The sequence below is a fragment of the Malus sylvestris genome, chromosome 10, assembly GCF_916048215.2.
Source record: "Malus sylvestris chromosome 10, drMalSylv7.2, whole genome shotgun sequence".
NCBI lineage: Eukaryota > Viridiplantae > Streptophyta > Magnoliopsida > Rosales > Rosaceae > Malus > Malus sylvestris.
The window spans coordinates 40343578-40365514 of record NC_062269.1 but is presented as its reverse complement, the minus strand read 5'-3'; the positions used below and the strand labels follow the sequence as shown (position 1 = coordinate 40365514).

Below are 21937 nucleotides of genomic sequence, written 5' to 3'. Positions count from 1 at the left end.
GCAAATAATTACGTAAAATAGTTTAGAATATCGCTCACTCAAATGATTGCATCTGTTCTGTTAATTGTGCGGGATTACATCAGTGCTCTGTGCTACATTTAAGCTTTATTGCTTTCTACTTCGTATGTCGGTATCCAGTCGGACAAAGATGATACATAATAGTCTTACTGAAAATAACGTGTGTTTGCTTAAGTTTGTGTTGAGAAGCCCGTTTTGTCCTTGTTGCCCTAGTCCAACACCTTTTTGTTCCATATCATCTTTGGATTAAAATCTAAAATTTTTAGCCTAAAAAATTTAGGTTTTAACCTGGAAACAATTTTTCTGTTTCAACCCTTAAAACCTAAATCTTTAGCCCCATATTATTAAAGAATGAATATAAAACAAAAATATTAACTAAATTAAATGTGGACCGTTGGATAACCAAATGCCATTTGAATGTGAGCCATTGATCACAAAAGGAGCCGTTGGGCTCAACTTTATTGGCGACAAGTGGCCGAGACAACCCACGTGGGTGGGGTCGCCACCTTGCAAGCTCTGGAGAGTTGGGAGAGTATGGCGCGTCAGTTGGGGAAGTGATCTCCAATTGCTGGTTTCCCACTCACACAAGTGGGCCAGCCCACTAACTTTGGCCTAAATCTTGGCCGAATTTTGGCTTTTTTATTAGTTCTAACACTTAACCCCATTTTAGAACAAGGGTTGGAATGAAATGTGTTGTTGGGGGGGGGGGGGGGGAGGGGGAATAGAACGGAAAATTTGAGACTTACTCCAAGGGTTGGAGTTGGTTTAAGAATTCGGATCTCACCAAATCCTCTTTGTGAGGATTCTGGGGATCCGTGAATTATGTCCGTTCATCGTACATCGTGGAGTCAGAAATCATTTAATTTTTTTTATTTAAAATTAAACACAAATAGTATCTGACAAAAACTGACCGCACGATATACAATAAACAAATACGATTCATAGATCTCCACGATCCTCACAAAGAGGATCTTATTGGATACCCTAAATTCCCAAAAATGTATTTATATATATGACAAGTTTTGAGTGAGTTGTAGTGCCACTAAACACAGCCTTACAAAACCCTAAAACAACACAAAAACAATATATGCTACATATTTATTCAAACAAAAAAAGAATTTGATGAGTGGAAGAAAAATAACAAGGCTTTTCTAGGTTCGATGAAGTGAACAAAACTCAAGTATATTTCTGGACATGGATTGATTTAATGGAAAACTAATGAAAAGGGCTTGAAAACTTTGAGTTTTAATGATAAGGACAAAATAAAGGGTAAAGTGAATAGTACCAGGTTTGACTTTTTAGTGTAAAAATATGGTTTTTCGTTAAAGTGAACAGTACCGTGGGCTTTTCGTTAAAACTCCCTTGATTTAAGGGAACTTTCGGGTTTGTGCTAAATTTATTTTAATAAAAAATCATTTTATAACTTTATTTAATGAAAAAAACTTAAATTTTAATGAAAAAATCTTAAATTTTAATAAAAATGACAAAAGAACTTAAATTTTAACAAAAAAGACATAATTTTAATATTAAAAAATTTATAAAAAAAATTTGGTGCGCGGACCCACGTGTCCTCACACAAACTGTTTATGAAACTTTCTATATTGTTTATAAAACTTAACGGTACTACATTGTTTATGAAACTTACCACAATGTTCATGAAATACGACACTGTTTATAAAACTTACTACGCTATTTATGAAACTTACTACGGTGTTTATGAAACTTAACGGTACTACATTCTTAGGGCAAGGCAATTTTTGGACCCCAACTGATGAGTACTGGAAAAAGAAGCAACCGGAAGATGCAATGGCAAAGGAGACTGGACGCGCGTTTGATAATTTTTTTTTCTTTTGTCCTTATCATTAAATAAAGTTACTATATGGCTTTTGATTACAATTCAAAATTTTGAAGCCTTTTTTCATTATATTTCCTTTAATTTAATGATGCGAATGAACTTCTATGACCTATACCTAGTTTACCATCTCATTCCCATTTTTAGTTGAACAATTATAGTTCCCATCTAGTTGTAATTATTTGTTAGACGGATATAATTCCTTTCTATTTTTTCCCTTTTCAAGTTAAATGTGCCTTGAAATTGGATTGAAGGATGTTCTTGCTTCTTTATAATATATGATATTCAAATCAAACATGATTTATCACAGATAACCTTCCATTGACCAATTTAAGATGAGTTTCAAATCAAACAAATTCTGAATTAGAAGACCTTTGCCTTGCTTCTCTCCCTCAAAATTCTACTTTTTTTATCTCAATCTATGATTCTATGTTAACAGAAAAAAAATTCTATCAAAAATTCGAATGTGTAAAATGAAAAAAATAATACAAGAACTGGATTTTGCAAATGAAAATTTATTGAACAAACCCACGACTTAATAAACCAAAAGATGAATTAGTAAAATTTTGTACACATTGTCATTTATCAAAAGACGGGTTGAACTAATTCTGCAAAAATGATCGATGACATGTTGAACTACTGCAAAAATGGTCAAAGATGGGTACTGATTCTGAAAAAACAGTCGAGGATGGGTTGAATTGATTATGCAACAACAATCGAGGACGGGCTAAACTAATTATGCAAAAACGGTCGATGACGGGATGAATTGATTATGCAAAAAAAGTTAAATTGATTCTGCAAAAACAGTTGATGACAGGTTGAACTAATTCTGCAAAAACGGTCGAAGACGAGTTGAACTGATTCTGCAAAAACGGTCAAGGACGGGTTGAATTGATTCTACAAAAATAACCAAGGAAAGGTTGAATTGCAAGAGGACAGGTTGAACTAATTTTACAAAAATTGTCAAGGACAGGTTGAACTAATTCTACAAAAACAGTCGAAGATGGGTTGAATTGATTTTGCAAAAACGCTCGATGACTGATTGAACTGATTATGCAAAAATGGTCAACGACGGGTTGAACTGATTCTGCAAAAATGGTCGATAACAAGTTGAATTGATTATGCAAAAATGGTCGATGAATGATTGAACTGATTCCGCAAAAAATAGTCGATGATGGATTGAACTGATTCTAGTAATAGAGGATACAAATTGATTCTACATATAGTTTCAAAACTGATTCTGCAGAAATAGTCGAGGATGAGTTAAGCTTTTAATTTTGTTGGAGTTATGAGGGCTAAGTTCTATTAACAGACCTAAAGCCTTAGGGGTATGGGTGGTATTTTAAAACATTGTTTCCATATTTTTAGACTAGGCTTTAGTTGTTTTTATGTTTTTGTCTCTCCTTGACATGTTTAAAAACTAGTGGAGTTCCTTGAAATATAAAAAAAAAAATTGTCTCTATATATAAAGCTCCCTGGTTAAAACATTAAATATAATAATTGTTTAATAATTTAAGAATATTAACATAAAACCTAAAAATAATATTTAAAAGTAAAACATGAAAAAATAATATTTAAAAGGCAGACTCAAAGCAAGAAGAAGAATCGAACAGCAATCATCATTAATAGAACTAGAACTAGAATATTTATGTTTAAATCTGCTGTTGTATCCTTGTATTGTTTGTTGCAGCTGCTAGCAACGGTATGATTAATTCCATAACCAAATTACATGCTTATGTCTAGTGTAGTTTTATTATAGAGTCTGAATAGCTCATTTGGTAACCAGACACACTTACTCTTACTTTATAAGATATCATATAGTAAAAGGCACTAGTAGAAAAAACACTTTGCACGACGTAGGTACCTTCGTCGCGCAAAGTAAAAAATCGTTGCCTAAAGGTTTGCGCGACGCAACATTCGTCGCGCGCTAACCGTCGCGCCAAGGCAGTGACGCTAGACTTTGCACGACGTACAAGCAACATGCGTCGCGCAAATTGGCTTTGCGCGACGTATATCGTGCGTCGCGCAAAGTGGCTTTGCGCGACGCATGCTACGTCGCGCAAAGCCACTTTGTGCGACGTACGTCCTGCGTCGTGCAAAGCCCGTTTGTTCGTCGCGCAAACCCCTTTTTTTTGGTCAAAAATAATATTTTTTTTAAATTTTTGATAAATATTATAATTAAAGTTTGAAGAATAATTAGTTAACCAAGCAAAATTATTTAATTATATTTTAATTATAAAATATATGAAAATGTACATACAAGATGTTCGAACAAAAAAGAAAAAACTACAAGTGAACTAATTTTAATACATCAGGCTACTAGGTATTGGCACGACAAGATGGCTCTGAGGTCGAAGGTGGAGCAAGATGAGGTGGTGGTAGCGAGATTTAGAGGCCGGACATCTGTATGTCTTGTACAAGGTCTCTCACCGTCCCAGCATAGTTCCTCATCTCCTCGTCCTAGGCCCTCAGCTGCGCCCTCATCCGCTCTTCCTAGATCACAAGCTGACCCTTTAGGGTTGTCACTTCCTCCTTCAATGCATCAACCTCTGCACATATACGTGTTTAGGCATATAACACCACATCCTGAGGCATTCATTGCAAAGAGATATATATGGTTAACAAGTACTATTATAGGACACAAAATAAATCCCATATTATATGATGAGTGAGAGAAAATGGGAGGAGGAGGAGCAAATCTGCTGTGGAGAATTTATACCTTTTCACAAAATAAAAACCCACGTCTATCGCTTTCAACTGATTAAAAAAAGATCAAAACCCTTCAACCAGAAACTGCAAAAGAAGAAAAAAACCAAATTAATAAAAACCAAACTAAACCAAATTCATAGCTTCATTTTCACATTTTAATTTGTACAAGAAGAACACCTCCATGTTCATACACAAAACACACATACAGATGAACAAAATTGCAAAACTTTGTGAGAAGACCGAATGAGTCTGCGTGTATATACTGAAAGATGACATTCTGTTCTTTCAATATTTTATAGTGCACATAGAACAATGTATAAGCAAAGATGGCATTCTTACATCCTTCTAATTACAATTCATCATTTGATCAGATGTCTATTTGGTGTTTAGAGCAAGTGCAGAATTTTAAGAAATGCATTCGAGTCCTTCTGTAGCTATCATTTTCTCCATTGCTTCTCCTTAACAGAAATTATCACAAAAAAATAACTGAAAAGTTAAACCAAGCCATAAACATGTCAACGAATTTCATATCAGTCCATATACTCTGCTTCTCCAACAGATTTCATAATAACATAAAAGTTGATCCATCACTTCATAAATTAATAACACTTATCATTCGTCAAAACTGAAAAGATGCAAAACAATTTCATCATGGTCTTTCTATAAATGCCAACAAAGTGGGATCTACTTTATCTTTACACAATAAATTAACAATCAATTCCGTACTAATGTAAGTAACCTACACTATGGATTGTCTATATTGTAAAATTGAAACTTGGCACAACTTGAGGGCCAGGTGAGCTAATCAACCGGCAGTAGAGCTATCTCAAAAATACCATGCTGTAAGACATATTACAGATTCCTGTTTTCCGAATTGACAAATTTGGAATTGAGAAACACCAAGTGAGGTTTGGAAAAGCATCAAACAAAGCATAGAGCTATCTCCACGGCCCAATACTAGGAAGGTTTGCATTAGAATGTATCAGATTATACAGCTACTGATGAGAAAGATTTACCTTCCAAACTGCGTCTCTCTTTGCAGTTCCAACCAAGTATGGATGATGAGCACAGAACAAAACTCGTGTCGCTGCACTTGGAGCTGCAGGTAGAGCTACTGATGATATGACAAGTAAAGCCTTCACTGAAACCTCAACCAAAGGGAGGAATGGTACTTGAGTGTCCAATGAATTATCTGTTTCACTATAACACATAGAAAATTAAATCCCCGCCACCATATCAGAGAGAATATGAGAAACAATGTGCAGAGATGGGTACTTAAATGTACAAATCAATACACTTAAACCACCACAAACACTTGTATTTAATATTGTTATTAATAGTATATTTAAATATGATGGAAAGGAAGAACCAACAGCATCAACTAAAGCTACAGAACCATAAGAAGAACAAACCGAACTTAACAATGATGGTCAAGGTTCAAGATGCTTATTCTGCCTGCACCCACCCCAATGGGAAGAATTAAAAAGGATAAGTGGCGTATATAAAAAAGAGTTGCACCTTAACTTTGATCATGCCAAGTGGAGCATTACACATTTCTTGCAGAGTGTTGATCATGCCAATCCTCTGAGCCTGTTTAAATGGAAATGTTAATTAAAGATAACACAAGCAGAAGCCGCTTAACAGTGTGCTCAAATAAGGAAATGTAAAGGAAATATAGTGAGGACTTGTCTTTTCCCTAATTTGAATATTACTCTGACTGAGGAAGATATGGACTTACCTCCTAACCCCACTATTTGTTCCTAATTAGTCCATCCAATCCTCTGAGCCTGTTTAAATGGAAATGTTAATTAAAGATAACACAAGCAGAAGCCGCTTAACAGTGTGCTCAAATAAGGAAATGTAAAGGAAATATAGTGAGGACTTGTCTTTTCCCTAATTTGAATATTACTCTGACTGAGGAAGATATGGACTTACCTCCTAACCCCACTATTTGTTCCTAATTAGTCCATTCCTTACCCATACACCTACAGAAACTTCCACCAATTTTTTAAAAAGTCCTTTCCTTACCCATACACCTACAGAAGAAAAAGAAGAAACTAAAAAATCCCTTCCACGGCCCAATACCCGATTCGACTGGTTGTCGTGAAACCCAGCCGCGGACGAGCTCGGAGAGGCAAGGGGAGTCGTAGTCGCCGGAGTGCTTGCTTCCTTTGCTGGCGTCACTAGGTCCGGAGCTGTATCCTCCTACGAGTCTATCTTTCACCCGGTCGTCGAGCGGGTAAGTGACCCGTTTCGATCTCGTTCTAACAAAACCAGTCATTGATGATCAAACAGTTTCTTCAGTAAATCGAGGGAAAGAAAGAGAGGGAGATTTTGGGTCTGCGGGGAAAGGTTCAAGATTGGGTTCGAAAGAAGGGGAAAGAATGAGGGAAAGAAAGAAAGGGAGATTTGGGGTCTACGGGGAAAGAAGGAGGGTTCAAGATTGGGTTCGAAAGAAGGGGAAAGAAGGAGGGAGGGTTCAGATTTATCACAACTCAGAAATAAAGAGGGAAAGAAAGAGGGAGGGTTCAGGTTTGGGGAGAGAGAGACCGAGTGAGCGAAAGGGAGAGAGAGGGTGATTCACCTGCGTGAGAAGATGAGGGAGACCGAGTGAGAAGAAAGGGTTCAGTGAGAAGATAGAGTTCGGGAGACCGAGTGAGAAGCGAGAGTTCGGGTTTATCACAGATAGCGAAAATTTAAACAAAGCGCCTATTTTTAAGAAGTGCACCGCCAAAATTATCACACATTGCGCGACGCAGGTTTACTTTTCGACGTCGCGCAAAGGGTTTTTGCGCGACAAGTACATGTGGCGTCGTGCAAGGTTTTTTTTTATTTTTTTTTTATAAATACTATAAAATGTACTGGAAATGTAATTTTACTGCCTTCCAATTCAATTTTTTTTACATAAAACGCACAATAATATATTTTTATAACAATTGCAATAAATTTAAAGCTACTTAATAAATATACATGTTTTTCAATTTCTTAAGTGTTATACGTACAAAATAAATAAATTTAAATTTACTTAATATATATATACACACATACTATTGAAATTGATGAGATACGCATTGTACGAAACTAATTTGAACGATCAAACCGTCAAACTTGTTTGTATATACTTCGAGATCGCATACACCCAAAATTGCAAAAAAAACAACATTCAGAGATTAAGTAACAGGACAAAACTTTGCGACGGTTATAAACGAAAAATCACGATTTAACGGTAGTTTTAACTCTGATTTTAATGATTTTTTACAGCTACACTCCTTGATCCTATATGAATACAATGAACTAATTCAATCGTCAATTTAGAATATTTACACAAGTGGATACCACAAAATCTTTATGTTATACTTAATGAAAGTATAAATAAACTCTAAGTGTTAGTGAATCTATCGTTTTGATGGGATACGCATTCTACGAAACTAATTTCAACAATCAACCCTTCAAACTTGTTTGTATATGCATCGAGATCACATACGCAAAAAATCGAAAAAAACAAACATTCAAAGGTCGAGTAACGGGACAAAACTTTTCGACGGTTATAAACCAAAAATCACGATTTAACGGTAGTTTTAACTCCGATTTTGATTATTTTTTATAGCTATAGTACTTGATCCTATATAATACAATGAACTAATTCGATCGTCAATTTAAAATATTTACACTAGTGGATACCACAAAATCTTTATATTATACTTAATGAAAATATAAATAAACTTTTAAGTGTTAGTGAATCTATCGTTTTGATGGGATACGCATTCTACGAAACTAATTTCAACAATCAACCCGTCAAACTTGTTTGTATATGCTTCGAGATCGCATACGCAAAAAATCGCAAAAAACAAATATTCAGAGGTTGAGTAACGAGACAAAACTTTTCGACGGTTATAAACGAAAAATCACAATTTAATGGTAATTTTAACTCTAATTTTGATGATTTTTTTACAGCTACACTCCTGAATCCTATATGAATACAATGAACTAATTCGATCGTCAATTTAAAATATTTACACAAGTGGATACCACAAAATCTTATGATATACTTAATGAAAGTACAAATAAATTCCAGTGTTAGTGAATCTATTATTTTGATGGGATACGCATTGTAGGAAACTAGTTTCAACGATCAAACCGTCAAACTTGTTTGCATATGCTTCGAGATCACATATGTCAAAAATCGCAAAAAACAAACATTCAGAGATTATGTAATGGGACAAACCTTTTCAAAGGCTATAAACGAAAAAATCATGATTTAACGGTAGTTTTAACTCCGATTTTGATAATTTTTTATACCTACACTCTTTAAATCTATATGAATACAATGAACTAATTCGATCGTCAATTTAAAACATTTACACAAGTGGATACCACAAAAAGAAAAAGGCAATGCAAGAACTCCAAAAAAAAAAAAAAAAAAAACAGAGCGCGACGTAGGTACCACTGCGTCGCGCAAAACTGCTTTGCGCGACGCAATTGTACCTACGTCGCGCAAAGTCTTCTGTTTTTTTTTTTTTTTTTTTTTTGGCCCTTTTGCTTATAAGTACAAAATAAATAAATGAAAATATACTTAGTAAATACATATACCATTGATTTTGATGGGAAACATATTGTACGAAACTAGTTTGAACGATCCAACCGTCAAACTTGTTTGTATATGCTTCGAGATCGCATATGCCAAAATTCACAAAAAAAAAATTTCAGAGATCAAGTAACGGGACAAAACTTTTCGACGGTTATAAACGAAAAATCACGATTTAACGGTTATTTTTAACTCTAATTTTGAGGATTTTTTACAGCTACACTCTTTAACCCTATATGAATACAATGAACTAATTCGATCGTCAATTTAAAATATTTACACAAGTGGATAACACAAAATCTTATGTTATACTTAATGAAAGTATAAATAAACTCCCAAGTGTTAGTGAATCTATTGTTTTGATGAGATACGCATTCTACGAAACTAGTTTCAACGATCCAACCGTCAAACTTGTTTGCATATGCTTCGAGATCGCATACGCCAAAAATCGCAAAAAACAAACATGCAGAGATAATGTAACGGGACAAAACTTTTCGACGGTTTAAACGAAAAATCACGATTTAACGGTAGTTTTAACCCCGATTTTGATGATTTTTTACGGCTACACTCCTTGACCCTATATGAATACAATGAACTAATTTGATCTTCAATTTAATATATTTACACTAGTGGACACCACAAAATTTTATGTTATACTTAATGAAAGTATAAATAAACTTTAAATGTTAGCGAATCTATGGTTTTGATGAGATACGCATTTTACGAAACTAATTTCAACGATCCAACCGTCAAACATGTTTGTATATGCTTCGAAATCGCATACGCCAAAAATCGAAAAAAACAAACATTCAAAGACTAAGTACGGGACAAACTTTTTCGACGGCTATAAACGAAAAATCACGATTTAACGGTTATTTTAACTCCAATTTTGATGATTTTTTACAGCTACACTCTTTAAACCTATATGAATACAATGAACTAATTCGATCGTCAATTTAAAATATTTACACAAGTGGATACCACAAAAGAAAAAGGCAATGAAAGAACCCCAAAAGAAAAGCAAAAAAAAAACAAAAACACTTTGCGCGACGTAGGTGTACTTGCGTTGCGCAAAACCGCTTTGCGCGACGTATGTGCACCTACGTCGCGCAAAGTTAGGAAAAAATTTAGAAAAAAATGTAAAACAGTGTAGGTTTGGCGCCAAAACTTTGCGCGACGAAGGACGACGTCGCGCAAAACTGTTTTGCGCGACGTAAGTGCACCTACGTCGCGCAAAGCAGTTTTGAGCGACGTCGACCTTCGTCGCGCAAACTGCAGTTGCGCAAAGACCATTTGCGCGACGTGTTGTGTTTGGCGTCGCGCAAACAGACTTTGCGCAACGAAATTTGCTGCGTCGCGCAAGATTCCGTCGCGCAAACATGTTTTTCTACTAGTGAGGGGACGGATCTGTAACACTATTTTTATTTTTATTTTTTACGTATGTTTTTATAGGGTCCATTTTGTAATGTATTTCAAAGATCTTAACCGTCTATCTTCTAGGTCTTACCTCAAAAATCATGTCTACCAAAAATATTCAAATCCAAAATCATATGATCATTGGATTAAATTTAGTATTTCTTTGTAAAACTGTATTCGTCTATTAACTACAAATGAATGTCTTAATAGTTTTGTATTCGTCTAATCTTTTGCAAGGATAATCTATGAATGATATTCTAAAATATAAACGATTCGGATTGTTGAAACACATTACAGAGTGGGCATAGTCCATGGAGAGTCCCACCTTGAGAGAGTCTTTTTAGCTTTTCTCTTTATATAAATGACAAGTTTTGAGTGGGTGGTAGTGTCACTCAACAAATCTCTATAAAACCCTAAAACAACACAGAAACAATATATGCTATATATTTATTCAAGCAAAATAAACAATTCGATGAATAGAAGAAAAATAACAAGGCTTTTCTAGGTACGAAGTGAAGTGAACAAGATTCAAGTATATTTTTGGGCATGGATTGATTTAATGATGGGAATGGGAGTGGGTTGGTGGGAACAGCAAGAAGGGAGGAGGTGCGCTTGAGAAAATAAAGCCTTTTATTTTTATTAATTTGGTTTAATAAATGGCAAGTTTTGAGTTGGTGGTAGTGACACTCAACACAATTCAGTGATAAGTCAAGTCCCACATAAATTTTTTGCCCGACGAAGGACTAAGTCGGATGAAAGATTCTTGAGTAACACCAATTTTAGATAATTATGTTTTTATTTCTCTTATTATGTACATCGTGATATAACAACTAGTGCATCTATCGGAAGATAACTATTACATGTGAGGCATAGAGACAACCAAACAAATCAGCACTGTTGAACATGATGAGAAAGCTTGAACATATTTTCACTGCAGAAAGTACCAGTTAATCTACGCCTTTTGCTGTCTCTCTTCTCTGCTGCCCAAGAAACAGAAGGATATGTGGTGGTGGTCGCCACGTCGCTAATGGTGTTCTCACTTTCAAATCTAGTGGGGCGATGGTCGAGAACGCTCACTGGGGTTCTTGTGCAGGACATAGTATCCAACCTTTCATTCTCTATCATTTCTTGCATAAAATTGAAGCATTTGAACAAACTCTCCTGAAATAAAAACTTAAATACTAATTAAATCGTATGATATTTTTTTAATTAATTGAAAATTTGTAATGTTGATATTGTTCTTACTTTATTTACATATTGGAAAGATGATAGTGAAGCTTTAAAAGAAGGGAACTTCAATGGGAGCAGCTCATGGCATGTAGATAGGACAGCTGATGCTGCAATTATTGATGGATTAAACTCTACAAATTTAATTTCTGCAATCAAATTCAAAAAAACGAAAGGGTTGTGAGTTATAATTAATAATTTATTAATCGCGCATCAGTTTAGGCTAGCGATTTTGACATTCTTCGTTTTTTTTTTACTCGCACGTGAAAGTGCAGTGTCTAAAAGATGAGCGTTAAAATCACTAGCCTTAATCTATGAAGCGGAAGTACTCGAACAATTAATAAGTAGTACCATTATGGGCATTGAAGATGATATCCGAAGCTCGATTTCTGAGAGCTTGTGTAAATGGCCGGTCGTTTAATTCCAGCGAAGACAAGAAGAAATGCAGAAAAGAAAAAGGAGTTATCGATCTCATCCGCCAATCTAGAATGTTGAGAATGAGAAGCTCCATTTTACGAACCGTTTGCACATCGAAGACGAAACCTTCCCCTCTCTGTTACATATATAAGCATTTAAGCAAAACAATTAGCTCTTCTGCTTCAGATATTGTATATATCATTCTCAGTTTTTTTTTTAAACGATATTGTAAACTATTTTAACTCTATGAGAAGGAGGATTTGAACTTAGGTGCAAGAGAGCGGTCATGCTGCAATTGAAGGGCTATTAAGTTACCTGAAAATCACAGTAGGAGAAGGGCGTGTTCTTCATCTTTGCAGCTAGAGATAGACAAGATACTTCCACAAGCCTTGAGACCCAAGGCTTTCCTTGCTGCAATGTGAATGACATTCTAAACTAATTAAGAAGTAAGAGCTAAAAATGTGACATTATCTTGGAATTTAAGAAACTGAACTTCTTTGTTACCGGAATATCGCACTTCGATACGAATCGATCCAGGTAGTTAATGGCAAGGTAAGGTATGAAAGGGTCAAGGTTGCAAGAATACTGAACCTGATAAAAATTGTCACAAGCTCAGACCAATCTGAAGAAGTAGATTACTAATAGAAGCACAAAGCCATCATGAAGTCCAAAAAAGTCATTATACACTCCTTTAACAAACGATATTATAAAGGGGTTAATGCGGAATGATTTTTTTAGTGTCAATAATATCTCGTTTCTTTACCTGTAAAAACCGAGAAATTGCTTTATGGCGAAAAGTAAAGTAGAAATCAGTGTGTTTTGAGCTGTTTGGGAAGTTTTGGGAGGGCATGTGATCATTTTCTGAGGCAAAGAGATCTGGGATTGTATCGGAGTTGTGTTCTTGAAGATCAAACTCATAATCCATGTCTGCTTCTTGGTTGATTTGGTTCTGAATTAGTGAAGTTGTTTGTGTTTGTAGGTTGTGAGGAGTGAATGAGGAGGTCAAGGAGAGGACGTTGGAGCAGAAATTTGAAGAGAGTAATAATGATGATGGGAAAGAGAAGCTTCGCATTCTGTGCTGATAAAGAAGCTGCTTTGCTGTGCCTGTGTGTGGTTAAGTCTTCACATTCACTACTCAGTCCTCTCTCTCTCTCTCTCTCTCTCTCTCTCTCTCTCTCTCTCTCTCCATTAACTTATATGCATGTTGGTCCCTTTTACTCATTCTCTCCTCATTGAAAAAGAAAACAGCATAAATTTGGTTCAATTTACTGAATTTTTTAACCGCCTACAGAGAAAAGTATAAAGACGTAAAGAATTGTCTCACATCAAAAAGTTAAAAAACTACTTGTGAAGCTGGTAGCCGTAAGTTTTCTACTCATCGGGTTAAATTGTTTATGTGTTAGACTTGCAATTTCTTTACATGTAAACAGACCATATATATGAGAGTGTGAATAACTTTCCCACATTGAAAAATTAAAAAACCTTGCATTAGGCTAATTCCCTTATTTATTTGTTTGCATTCTTTATTTTTTATCAAGACTTTTGGGAATTGTATATGTCAGGGAGAAAACAATACCCACTGACCCTTAACTGTGGATCTAACTGATCACTAATCGTCCATAAAAAACTAATCACTGTTAATGCAGAAGTTAATGATGCTTATGCAAAGAAATATAAGAATGACTTGTCAGTCCAAATAAAAACAAAAAACAATGACTAAAGAGTTAAGTCAAACCACTTTTAAATCTAACATTCACCTTAGAATTTCTTTTATTCTGTTTAGGGGGTAATTCAAAACCCTAAATTTATATTATTTTTGTTGCCATTTGGTAATATAGTCTAATAATATTTCGCTTCACTTGTAAGTCATATGTTTTTAGTTTGATCCTCACCATAGGAGAATTTGAACCATATTATTGTTAGTCCATTGTGAGGCTTAGCTCACTTGCCCACCCCCTTAGTGTAGATAATATCGTTTGTTAAAAAAAAAGTTTTGTTTGTTTATTTTTATTATTAAAAACATGAGGATCAACTCTGTATGGAGAAAAACTTCCTTATCTCGGAGCTATATATATCCCTATGATACGAGAGTTTTTCTCCTCTTCGTGGCCCGACTAAATGACCGTAACTTGTTCCGTAATATTTTACCGTAGCTACTTTTAAATACAAACAGTTTGGAACGGAACACATTGTTAAGGGAGTGTACAGATAAACCAATTGGACTATAGTTGGGACTGAAATCGATCGGATAGTTTTCTTTCAATTGGCAATTCAATGGTGAAAAACTATTATGAGCAGAAGAGCGTGACAATTAGTGGTCCCTTTTGGGTGTTACAGAACATAGCATATATATGTGTGTGTGTGTGTGTGTGTGTGTGTGTGTGTACCAAGATGTTAAGAGAGACACGGACAGTTGTGGTATCTATCGTCCCATTTTCCGCGATAAACGCCGGTACATTCAAAAGAGAAGGCTACTAAATCCATCGCTATACACACAAAATACAGAACTACTAGCAGTAGCTGGCACAGCACAGCACAGCCATACCATCTTTCTCCTCTCCCCATTTTATCATGCTGCTGTTTTCAAGAATTTGATCTTACATAACATCATGCTCGCTCTTGCACTTCTTTTTCAATTTATATATGGACCGAATTTATTGAATAGTTATATGCTTTTGGCAGCTTCCTAAGCGTAGACGGTTATGGATGTGCAGGACTCATAATGGCACTCACATGCATTAATTGTTCACAATGCTTGTGGAAATGTATGCATATAGGTATATATAAGTGCATATTTGCTCTCTACCCTAAAGTGGGAGTGATTGATACTCGAACCCCCTCTACCCCTTTGATTGTCGTTAAATTAGTTTGGTTTAATTGATTTAAAACATGAATTTCAAAGTTTAAACTAATCTAAAGGTAATCAATTGGGGGTGAGCAAAAATGCATTCATATAGGTATATGCATACTATCGTCATTCACCCATGCATGTGTCCCAACGGGGAAACTTCTCCACTTTTGATCCAACATCGATCCCAGCTAAATATAGGTTTTTTTTGTAAGTAATATGATATCTAGATGACTTCACTATATTATAATTGACATTAGTCGTTGTGTATATTATTTCTTTGTTAAATAACCTTATTTTACATTTGAATCCCCATCATATGATTGAACACCCCCACCCAAAATCCATCATTTTGTATAATTTTTCTCTGCTGGATTAGGTTTTCTGGGGGCGATTTGAGTTTGCATAGAACTCTCATGTGATTCACGTGTATGCAATAAATGCCAATATCGTATTCCCAGAATTTAAAGTTGAAGCTTTTTGTGCAGTGGAAATAGACTATCCCCCATATTATATCTTGTAAAACCAGAAAAGCATCAGCTGAAGTTAACCCCACCAAAAGAGATCTAATAAATTCATAGAAATTTCCCAGTTGAAGTTGAACCCCACCACTAAAATATTTGGAGTATATGCGTTTCATTGATTCGGTACGATTTACAAGATGAATAGTATACTTGGGCACTGCCTTGTTTCCTCAAATTTGTATTTAGGTGGATATATAACTTGCTTTGATTCCTTGAAGTTGATATTCTCTTTGTTTCATCTTCTTCCATAAGAAAACGAATACTACTGAAAACCCTAAAAGAAGATGCACACGGTGTCATAAATGATAGATTTTGCTTTATTACCTTAAATATATATAGTTATTTGATTTACGTGATTTGCCCAAATCCCATGATATATCTCCGATAACATCTATAAAAAATAAAAATAAAACCAGTAGACTCTGTATATATCTGGATGTTGCCCAACAAACTAACCACGCACAACACAACCATTCGTTCCAATGATAAGTTTTCAAGTTTTTTGTAGAAATAAATTATTTTTAATTTAATTAAAGACGATGCATGCAAACCGTGATAATATTGGTCTTTCCTTGTCATGGCAGGGTGACAGCTTGGGTTCATGTTCTTGTGTTCAATGTGAGGCCCTGGCTAGGACGTTTTATGTTTATGTGCATACCTCTAAAGTTTCCTGAATTTTCCAGGTCCCATAGTGCCCCATATCATCATCAACAACTAACATATAACTCCTAGTCATGGTACATAAATAAACTTAAATCATTCCTAGTTTCTTCTGCATGTCACTCATTGGCTTATATATCATTTTAATTTCTCAACTAATTAATCAATTATAATTTTAACAGGAGATTAAGGATATCTGAAAGTTATAAGAAAATGGGGAGCTGTCCGTATACAAATGAACTTTTCAACAGCTTTGTTGCGTCCAGTGAATAAGACATCATTTCATCAATCAATACGCAGAAGCATATTAGACCATGTCTTGTGTTTGTGGGGAGCTGTAAATGTACAAATTAACTTTTCAAGAGTTGGATCGCCCAAATTTTTACACACGTTTTTATTATGAAGCTTATTCCGTAATGTATTTTAATGATTCAAATCTTCTATTTTTTAGAACATCATTCTTAGATCATTCCTGCAAAAAACAAAAAAAAACAAAAAACAAAACAAAACAAATCCAAAATCACTAAGACATTCATTTGTTGCGAAGAAAATGGACGCAAACAGTTCTACAAAGAAACTCTAAACCTTTAATCCAATGATCATTTGGTTTTAGATTTGGGTTTTTTTTTTATAGATATAATATTTTAAAGAAGGCCTAGAAGATAGACGGTTTAAATCATTCGATTACATTATGAAGTGGATCTCACAAAAACATATGTAAAAATTATATAAACAAATAGTGTCACAAATCCGTCTCATCTATATAGATAGATAGAAATCCGTATGAAATGCAGATTACTGAACTTGAGCCTCTCATTTATAAGGATAGCAGCAGAGAAGCAGACCCACATAAAATTAAGACGGAGCTTTTGGGAAGCTTCCAAAAATGGAGCATTCGTGATGACTTGTTTGCTTTGTCCCTAAAAACCGTAATATTATTGATTATTCTAATTAATCATCTTTCCTTTCGCATTGGGGTTTAGATGGGTCTAGAAATGGTAATTAGTGGGTAGTAGGGTAAAAGAGATTTTCTTCGGATCTTTTTCATTAAATCTCATAGATTAAGTGATTCAGATCCTTAAAATTTAATTCAACAATTAAAATTATTATAATTTTTAAAAAGAGCATTTATTTTTAATCATTGAATTAAATTTCACTTGATTCATAAGTTTGGATAGAAGAGATCCGTAAAGAGATTCCGGAAGTGAGGACGTATAAAGGCAAACAACTAGTCGTATGATTTGACGTATACACATTGACTTATCCCTCAATGTAAAGCATGCATGCTCACGACTCATGCAACAGGAACAGGGTCCATATTCTTGTCACGGGCTCGTCGGATAGACTCTTCTACATCTTTTTAATTATTTGCACATTCCAATTTCGAATTCTGTGTCAAATTAATGGTGCCTATTTCAAGTTTGCAATTATGGTATTTAGGGCAATTTTCTATTTGAACTGATCTCCTTGATTAGATTTGACTTATATTAGTTTGAGCAGCATACCGTCACCATATTATAACACATGTATAATTTAATAATATTACATCCTGAAATATAGACATGTTGTCCATCCAAATTATTTATATAAGTTATAATATGTGATGAGTTGTTAATAATAAATATAGACATAACTAGTCACACGATTCAAATATTCTTTTTAGTGATTCAAAAAGCTCATATAAAGATTTAGCAGTGCAAGTATGAATAAAGTCGGAGCGCGTTTGCTGCTTGCATCCAAGTTTGAACCCTCTCCCTATAAATCCAAGTAGATTAGAATGTCAATTTGTCAAAAAAGTAAGTTTTCACATTGTGTTTTGCTTACCATATTGGAGTCCTTGGTCACGCTTGTACCATGGTTAACAACTTAACAGTACGATCTATATAAGCATCTTGGGCAGCTAGCAAGCTATAGAAAATACACCAGTTGGCTTGTCCTCAGGAACAACGACAAAGTAATTTCTCGGTTCTTGTTTCAGAGTTTAACATTATGCAGAAATAATAAAAAAACACAAGAAGAAAATGTGTGCGCAGAATGTATGTCAAATTGCGATTGACATGAATGTACATAGGATGCTTAATTCTTGTTTATGAAGGAAGGAGTCATTGAAATCCTTGAATTCATATAGCTGTATATTAATAAGATTAATAAATAAAAAGAGGTGTTTAGATGCAGATAAAAGGACAAAGCAAGAACCATTGCTGGGATTAGATACACACACACATATATAAATATATCATAGCACATAGTGTTGCCGTGAGTAGTATTTAAAAAGGGCATGTAATTATATTGTAAATTTTAGAATCCTTTATTAGGAAGGTTAGGTGTGTGTCTTTTTTGTTTTCCTTATAGAACAAGGATTGTATCTTGTATATATAGTCTATTTTGCAATACAATGAAATTAAGCCGTAAGATTCAATTTGGCATCAGAGCCAACTGTAACCCTAGAACTCCCACCGTGCCGCTGCTACCGTGAAATCAAAAAAAAAGGAAAAAAAAGGTCCGGCAGTCTGTGGTCTGTGCCGCATCCCTGCAGCAAGCCTAGACTGATGCCCGTGTATTGTTGTGCTGAAATATCCCCGTGTGTGTGGTCTTGCCGTGTGTGCATTGTGCAGTGTCGTGCTGCTTTGTGTTTAGCAGCACCGTGTGTGTGGAGTGCAATTGCAAGGCCATGAGGTATTTGCTGTGCTTAAGCAATTAAAGGAATATTTTATCTAAAAGTAGGGAAAGTCTTGTAATTGCTGCTGCTTGTGTTTTAGTGCAATTAAAGGAGTATTTGAGTGCAATTGCTGCTGCTTGTGTTTTTTTGCAGTGTGGAAAGTCGTGTACAATTGATGTGGTTCTGCAATTGACCCTGTGAGTGTGTTTTTTTGCTGCTGCCTTAGGTTGCAGCGTGAGATATTGAGTTATCAACTAGTTGATTGGTTACTTATCGTGCAAGAGGATTGTATCTTTGTTTGTGCCGCAGTTGTAGTGTATTTGGGTGTGTAGCCTATGTTCATATTCACAAGATTCATCGTAGTAAGCTCGATCCATGTGCTCACCGGTGTGTTTTTCTGGGTTTTGCTCCTCAACAGAAAGGGTATAAGTGCTACCACCTTGAAACTCGTCATATGTATGTAACTATAGATGTTACCTTTTCCGAATCTGAGTTCTTGTATGCTTCGACTCCATCACCTTCCGATCACCCGGGGGAGAATACGAGTGGTGATCTTGGGTGGTTGGAAATATGTAGCTCAGAGGGAGTATTTATTGACAACAAAAGTTGTGAAAGCTCTCGGCAAGACACTGCCGAGAATGGAGACAGTGACTCTCGACAAGACACTGCCGAGAATGTGAGTATCATTCAGCCAAGTAGCACTGAACCAGCTGAGTCTTCTCGGCAACATGCTGCCGAGTGTGATGGAGAGTGTCAACAGGAAGCTGCCGAACCAGTTTCACCGCTCCAGCAACCATTAGTTACCGAACCCGCAACCCCCTCTCTCTTAAGCTCAATAGTGCCACCCAATATGTCTTCTCTGAGTATTCATGAGGTAAGTACTACTGATACTCATGTAACTAATCCAGATAATGTTATGAGTACATATAAGTTGCCTCCAAGGCAAAATCGTGGTGTTCCTCCTGACAGGTTTTCTCCTGAAGGAAAATTGAAGTATCCAATAGCTAATTATGTGTCATGCTCAAACCTTGCACCAGAACGTCAAGCCTGGGTATACAATGTGGAAGCAATCCAAGCACCAACCCGAGTTGAAGAGGCCTTGAAGGATCCTAAATGGGTTGCTGCAATGGATGAGGAAATGATGGCACTACATAAGAATGATACATGGGAGGTAACGGAGCTACCTAAAGGAAAGAAACCAGTTGGGTGTAGATGGGTCTTTACGATCAAATACAAGGCAGACGGATCAGTAGACAGATATAAAGCAAGGTTAGTAGCAAAAGGTTATACTCAAACTTATGGTGTTGATTATCAGGAGACTTTTTCTCCAGTAGCGAAGATGAATACAGTACGAGTTCTGATTTCTTTAGCTGCAAATTTGAATTGGCCACTAAAACAGTTTGATGTGAAAAATGCTTTTCTTCATGGGCACTTGGAAGAAGAGGTATACATGGATTTTCCTCCAGGGTACGATGCTGGAGGGAAAACCGGAGTATGTAGGTTACGAAAGTCACTCTACGGACTTAAGCAATCACCTCGTGCGTGGTTTGGTAGATTCACCCAAGTTATGAGGCGGATTGGGTATTATCAAAGTCACTCGGATCATACATTATTTGTGAAACGAAGAAGTGGTAAAGTGACAGCCTTAATTATTTATGTAGATGATATGATAATAACAGGTGATGATTCAGATGAAATGGTCAAACTGGAGAAGAACCTTTCTGCCGAGTTTGAGATGAAGAGTTTAGGTGACTTGAAGTATTTCCTTGGTGTGGAAGTTGCTCGTTCGTCCAGAGGTATTTTCTTGTCTCAACGGAAATATGTTCTGGATTTATTGAAGGAAACAGGGATGCTTGGGTGTAAACCCGTGGATACTCCCATTGTGGAGAAACATTACTTGGGAATTTATCCGGATCAAGAACCAGTGGATAAAGGCAGATATCAGAGACTGGTAGGAAGACTAATTTACTTAGCACATACCCGTCCGGATATAGCCTATGCAGTAAGTGTGGTGAGTCAGTTTATGCACTCGCCAAGTGTGGATCATATGGCAGCTGTTATGCGGATTTTAGCTTATTTGAAGTCGGCTCCAGGAAAAGGAATTTTGTATAAAAATTCCGGTCATCTGAGGATTGAAGGATTTACTGATGCTGATTGGGCAGGTGATGTAACTGATAGAAGATCTACTTCTGGATACTTTACGTTTGTTGGTGGAAATCTGGTTACTTGGAGGAGCAAAAAGCAAAACGTGGTGTCAAGATCGTCAGCTGAGTCCGAATTCAGAGGAATGGCACATGGAATATGTGAAGTCCTTTGGTTACGTAAGTTACTTGATGGTCTAGGTTTCAAAGTAAAGGAGGCGACAAGTTTGTATTGTGATAATAAATCTGCACGGGAGATTGCAGAGAACCCGGTACAACATGACAGAACAAAGCATGTGGAGGTTGATCGTCATTTTATTAAGGAGAAGTTGGAGAAGAACATTGTTTCAATACCATTTGTGAACTCCGAAGAGCAACTTGCGGATATCCTCACTCATGCTGTGTGTAGTAGATCTTTTGGTGACTCACTTGTCAAGTTGGGCATGTGTGATATCTATGCTCCAACTTGAGGGGGAGTGTTGCCGTGAGTAGTATTTAAAAAGGGCATGTAATTATATTGTAAATTTTAGAATCCTTTATTAGGAAGGTTAGGTGTGTGTCTTTTTTGTTTTCCTTATAGAACAAGGATTGTATCTTGTATATATAGTCTATTTTGCAATACAATGAAATTAAGCCGTAAGATTCAATTCATAGTATAAGATGCAATGAAAAGACTTGGTGAAGGGGATCGATATGAGGGAGAGATCTAGGAACAGGCAAGAAGAGGAAGTAGAGAAGGAAGAAGCCAAAGAGGTATGAATGGTGATGTACCAGTTGTAGCTACTAATTTCCTCCATTTCCTTTTCCTTTAAATATATTTTTTGTTTCTTTTGCTTTGCTAGCTAGTGAATGTCTTCTTCTTTCTTTGGGTGCCTCTGTGC

At 35.8% G+C, this 21937-nt stretch overlaps 1 protein-coding gene and 1 long non-coding RNA gene across 4 annotated transcripts; both read right to left on the bottom strand.

Annotated features, from left to right (window-relative positions):
- Nucleotides 1-4084: 4084 nt before the first annotated feature.
- LOC126586739 (uncharacterized) lies at nucleotides 4085-6330 on the bottom strand. Of its 2 annotated transcripts, none has more exons than XR_007610889.1 (4): nucleotides 6098-6330; nucleotides 5596-5779; nucleotides 4590-4663; nucleotides 4085-4456 (listed from the first exon to the last, which is right to left on the bottom strand). It is a non-coding gene; the product is annotated as an uncharacterized LOC126586739 (long non-coding RNA). The 2 variants fall into 2 exon arrangements; XR_007610890.1 differs by having other exon boundaries at nucleotides 6104-6127.
- Nucleotides 6331-11357: 5027 nt separating this feature from the next.
- On the bottom strand, nucleotides 11358-13389 carry LOC126586735 (putative cyclin-D6-1). Of its 2 annotated transcripts, none has more exons than XM_050251674.1 (6): nucleotides 12988-13389; nucleotides 12729-12815; nucleotides 12540-12635; nucleotides 12159-12360; nucleotides 11826-11956; nucleotides 11358-11753 (listed from the first exon to the last, which is right to left on the bottom strand). In XM_050251674.1, exons 1-6 carry the CDS (start codon nucleotides 13294-13296, stop codon nucleotides 11469-11471), a joined length of 1110 nt encoding a protein of 369 aa, XP_050107631.1. In that variant the 5' UTR covers nucleotides 13297-13389; the 3' UTR covers nucleotides 11358-11468. The 2 variants fall into 2 exon arrangements, with proteins under 2 accessions (XP_050107631.1, XP_050107632.1); XM_050251675.1 differs by having other exon boundaries at nucleotides 11358-11741; nucleotides 12988-13386.
- Between the last annotated feature and the right edge of the window lie 8548 nt (nucleotides 13390-21937).

Excerpts from the sequence above, each read along its gene's own strand:
- LOC126586735 (XM_050251674.1), bottom strand. The coding sequence starts at position 13,296 with ATGCGAAGCTTCTCTTTCCCATCATCATTATTACTCTCTTCAAATTTC. Across the intron at positions 11,957-12,158 it reads CATCTTCAATGCCCATAATG|AAATTAAATTTGTAGAGTTT; the intron begins GTACTACTTATT and ends ATTTGATTGCAG. Across the intron at positions 11,754-11,825 it reads CTTTCCAATATGTAAATAAA|TTTTTATTTCAGGAGAGTTT; the intron begins GTAAGAACAATA and ends TTAGTATTTAAG.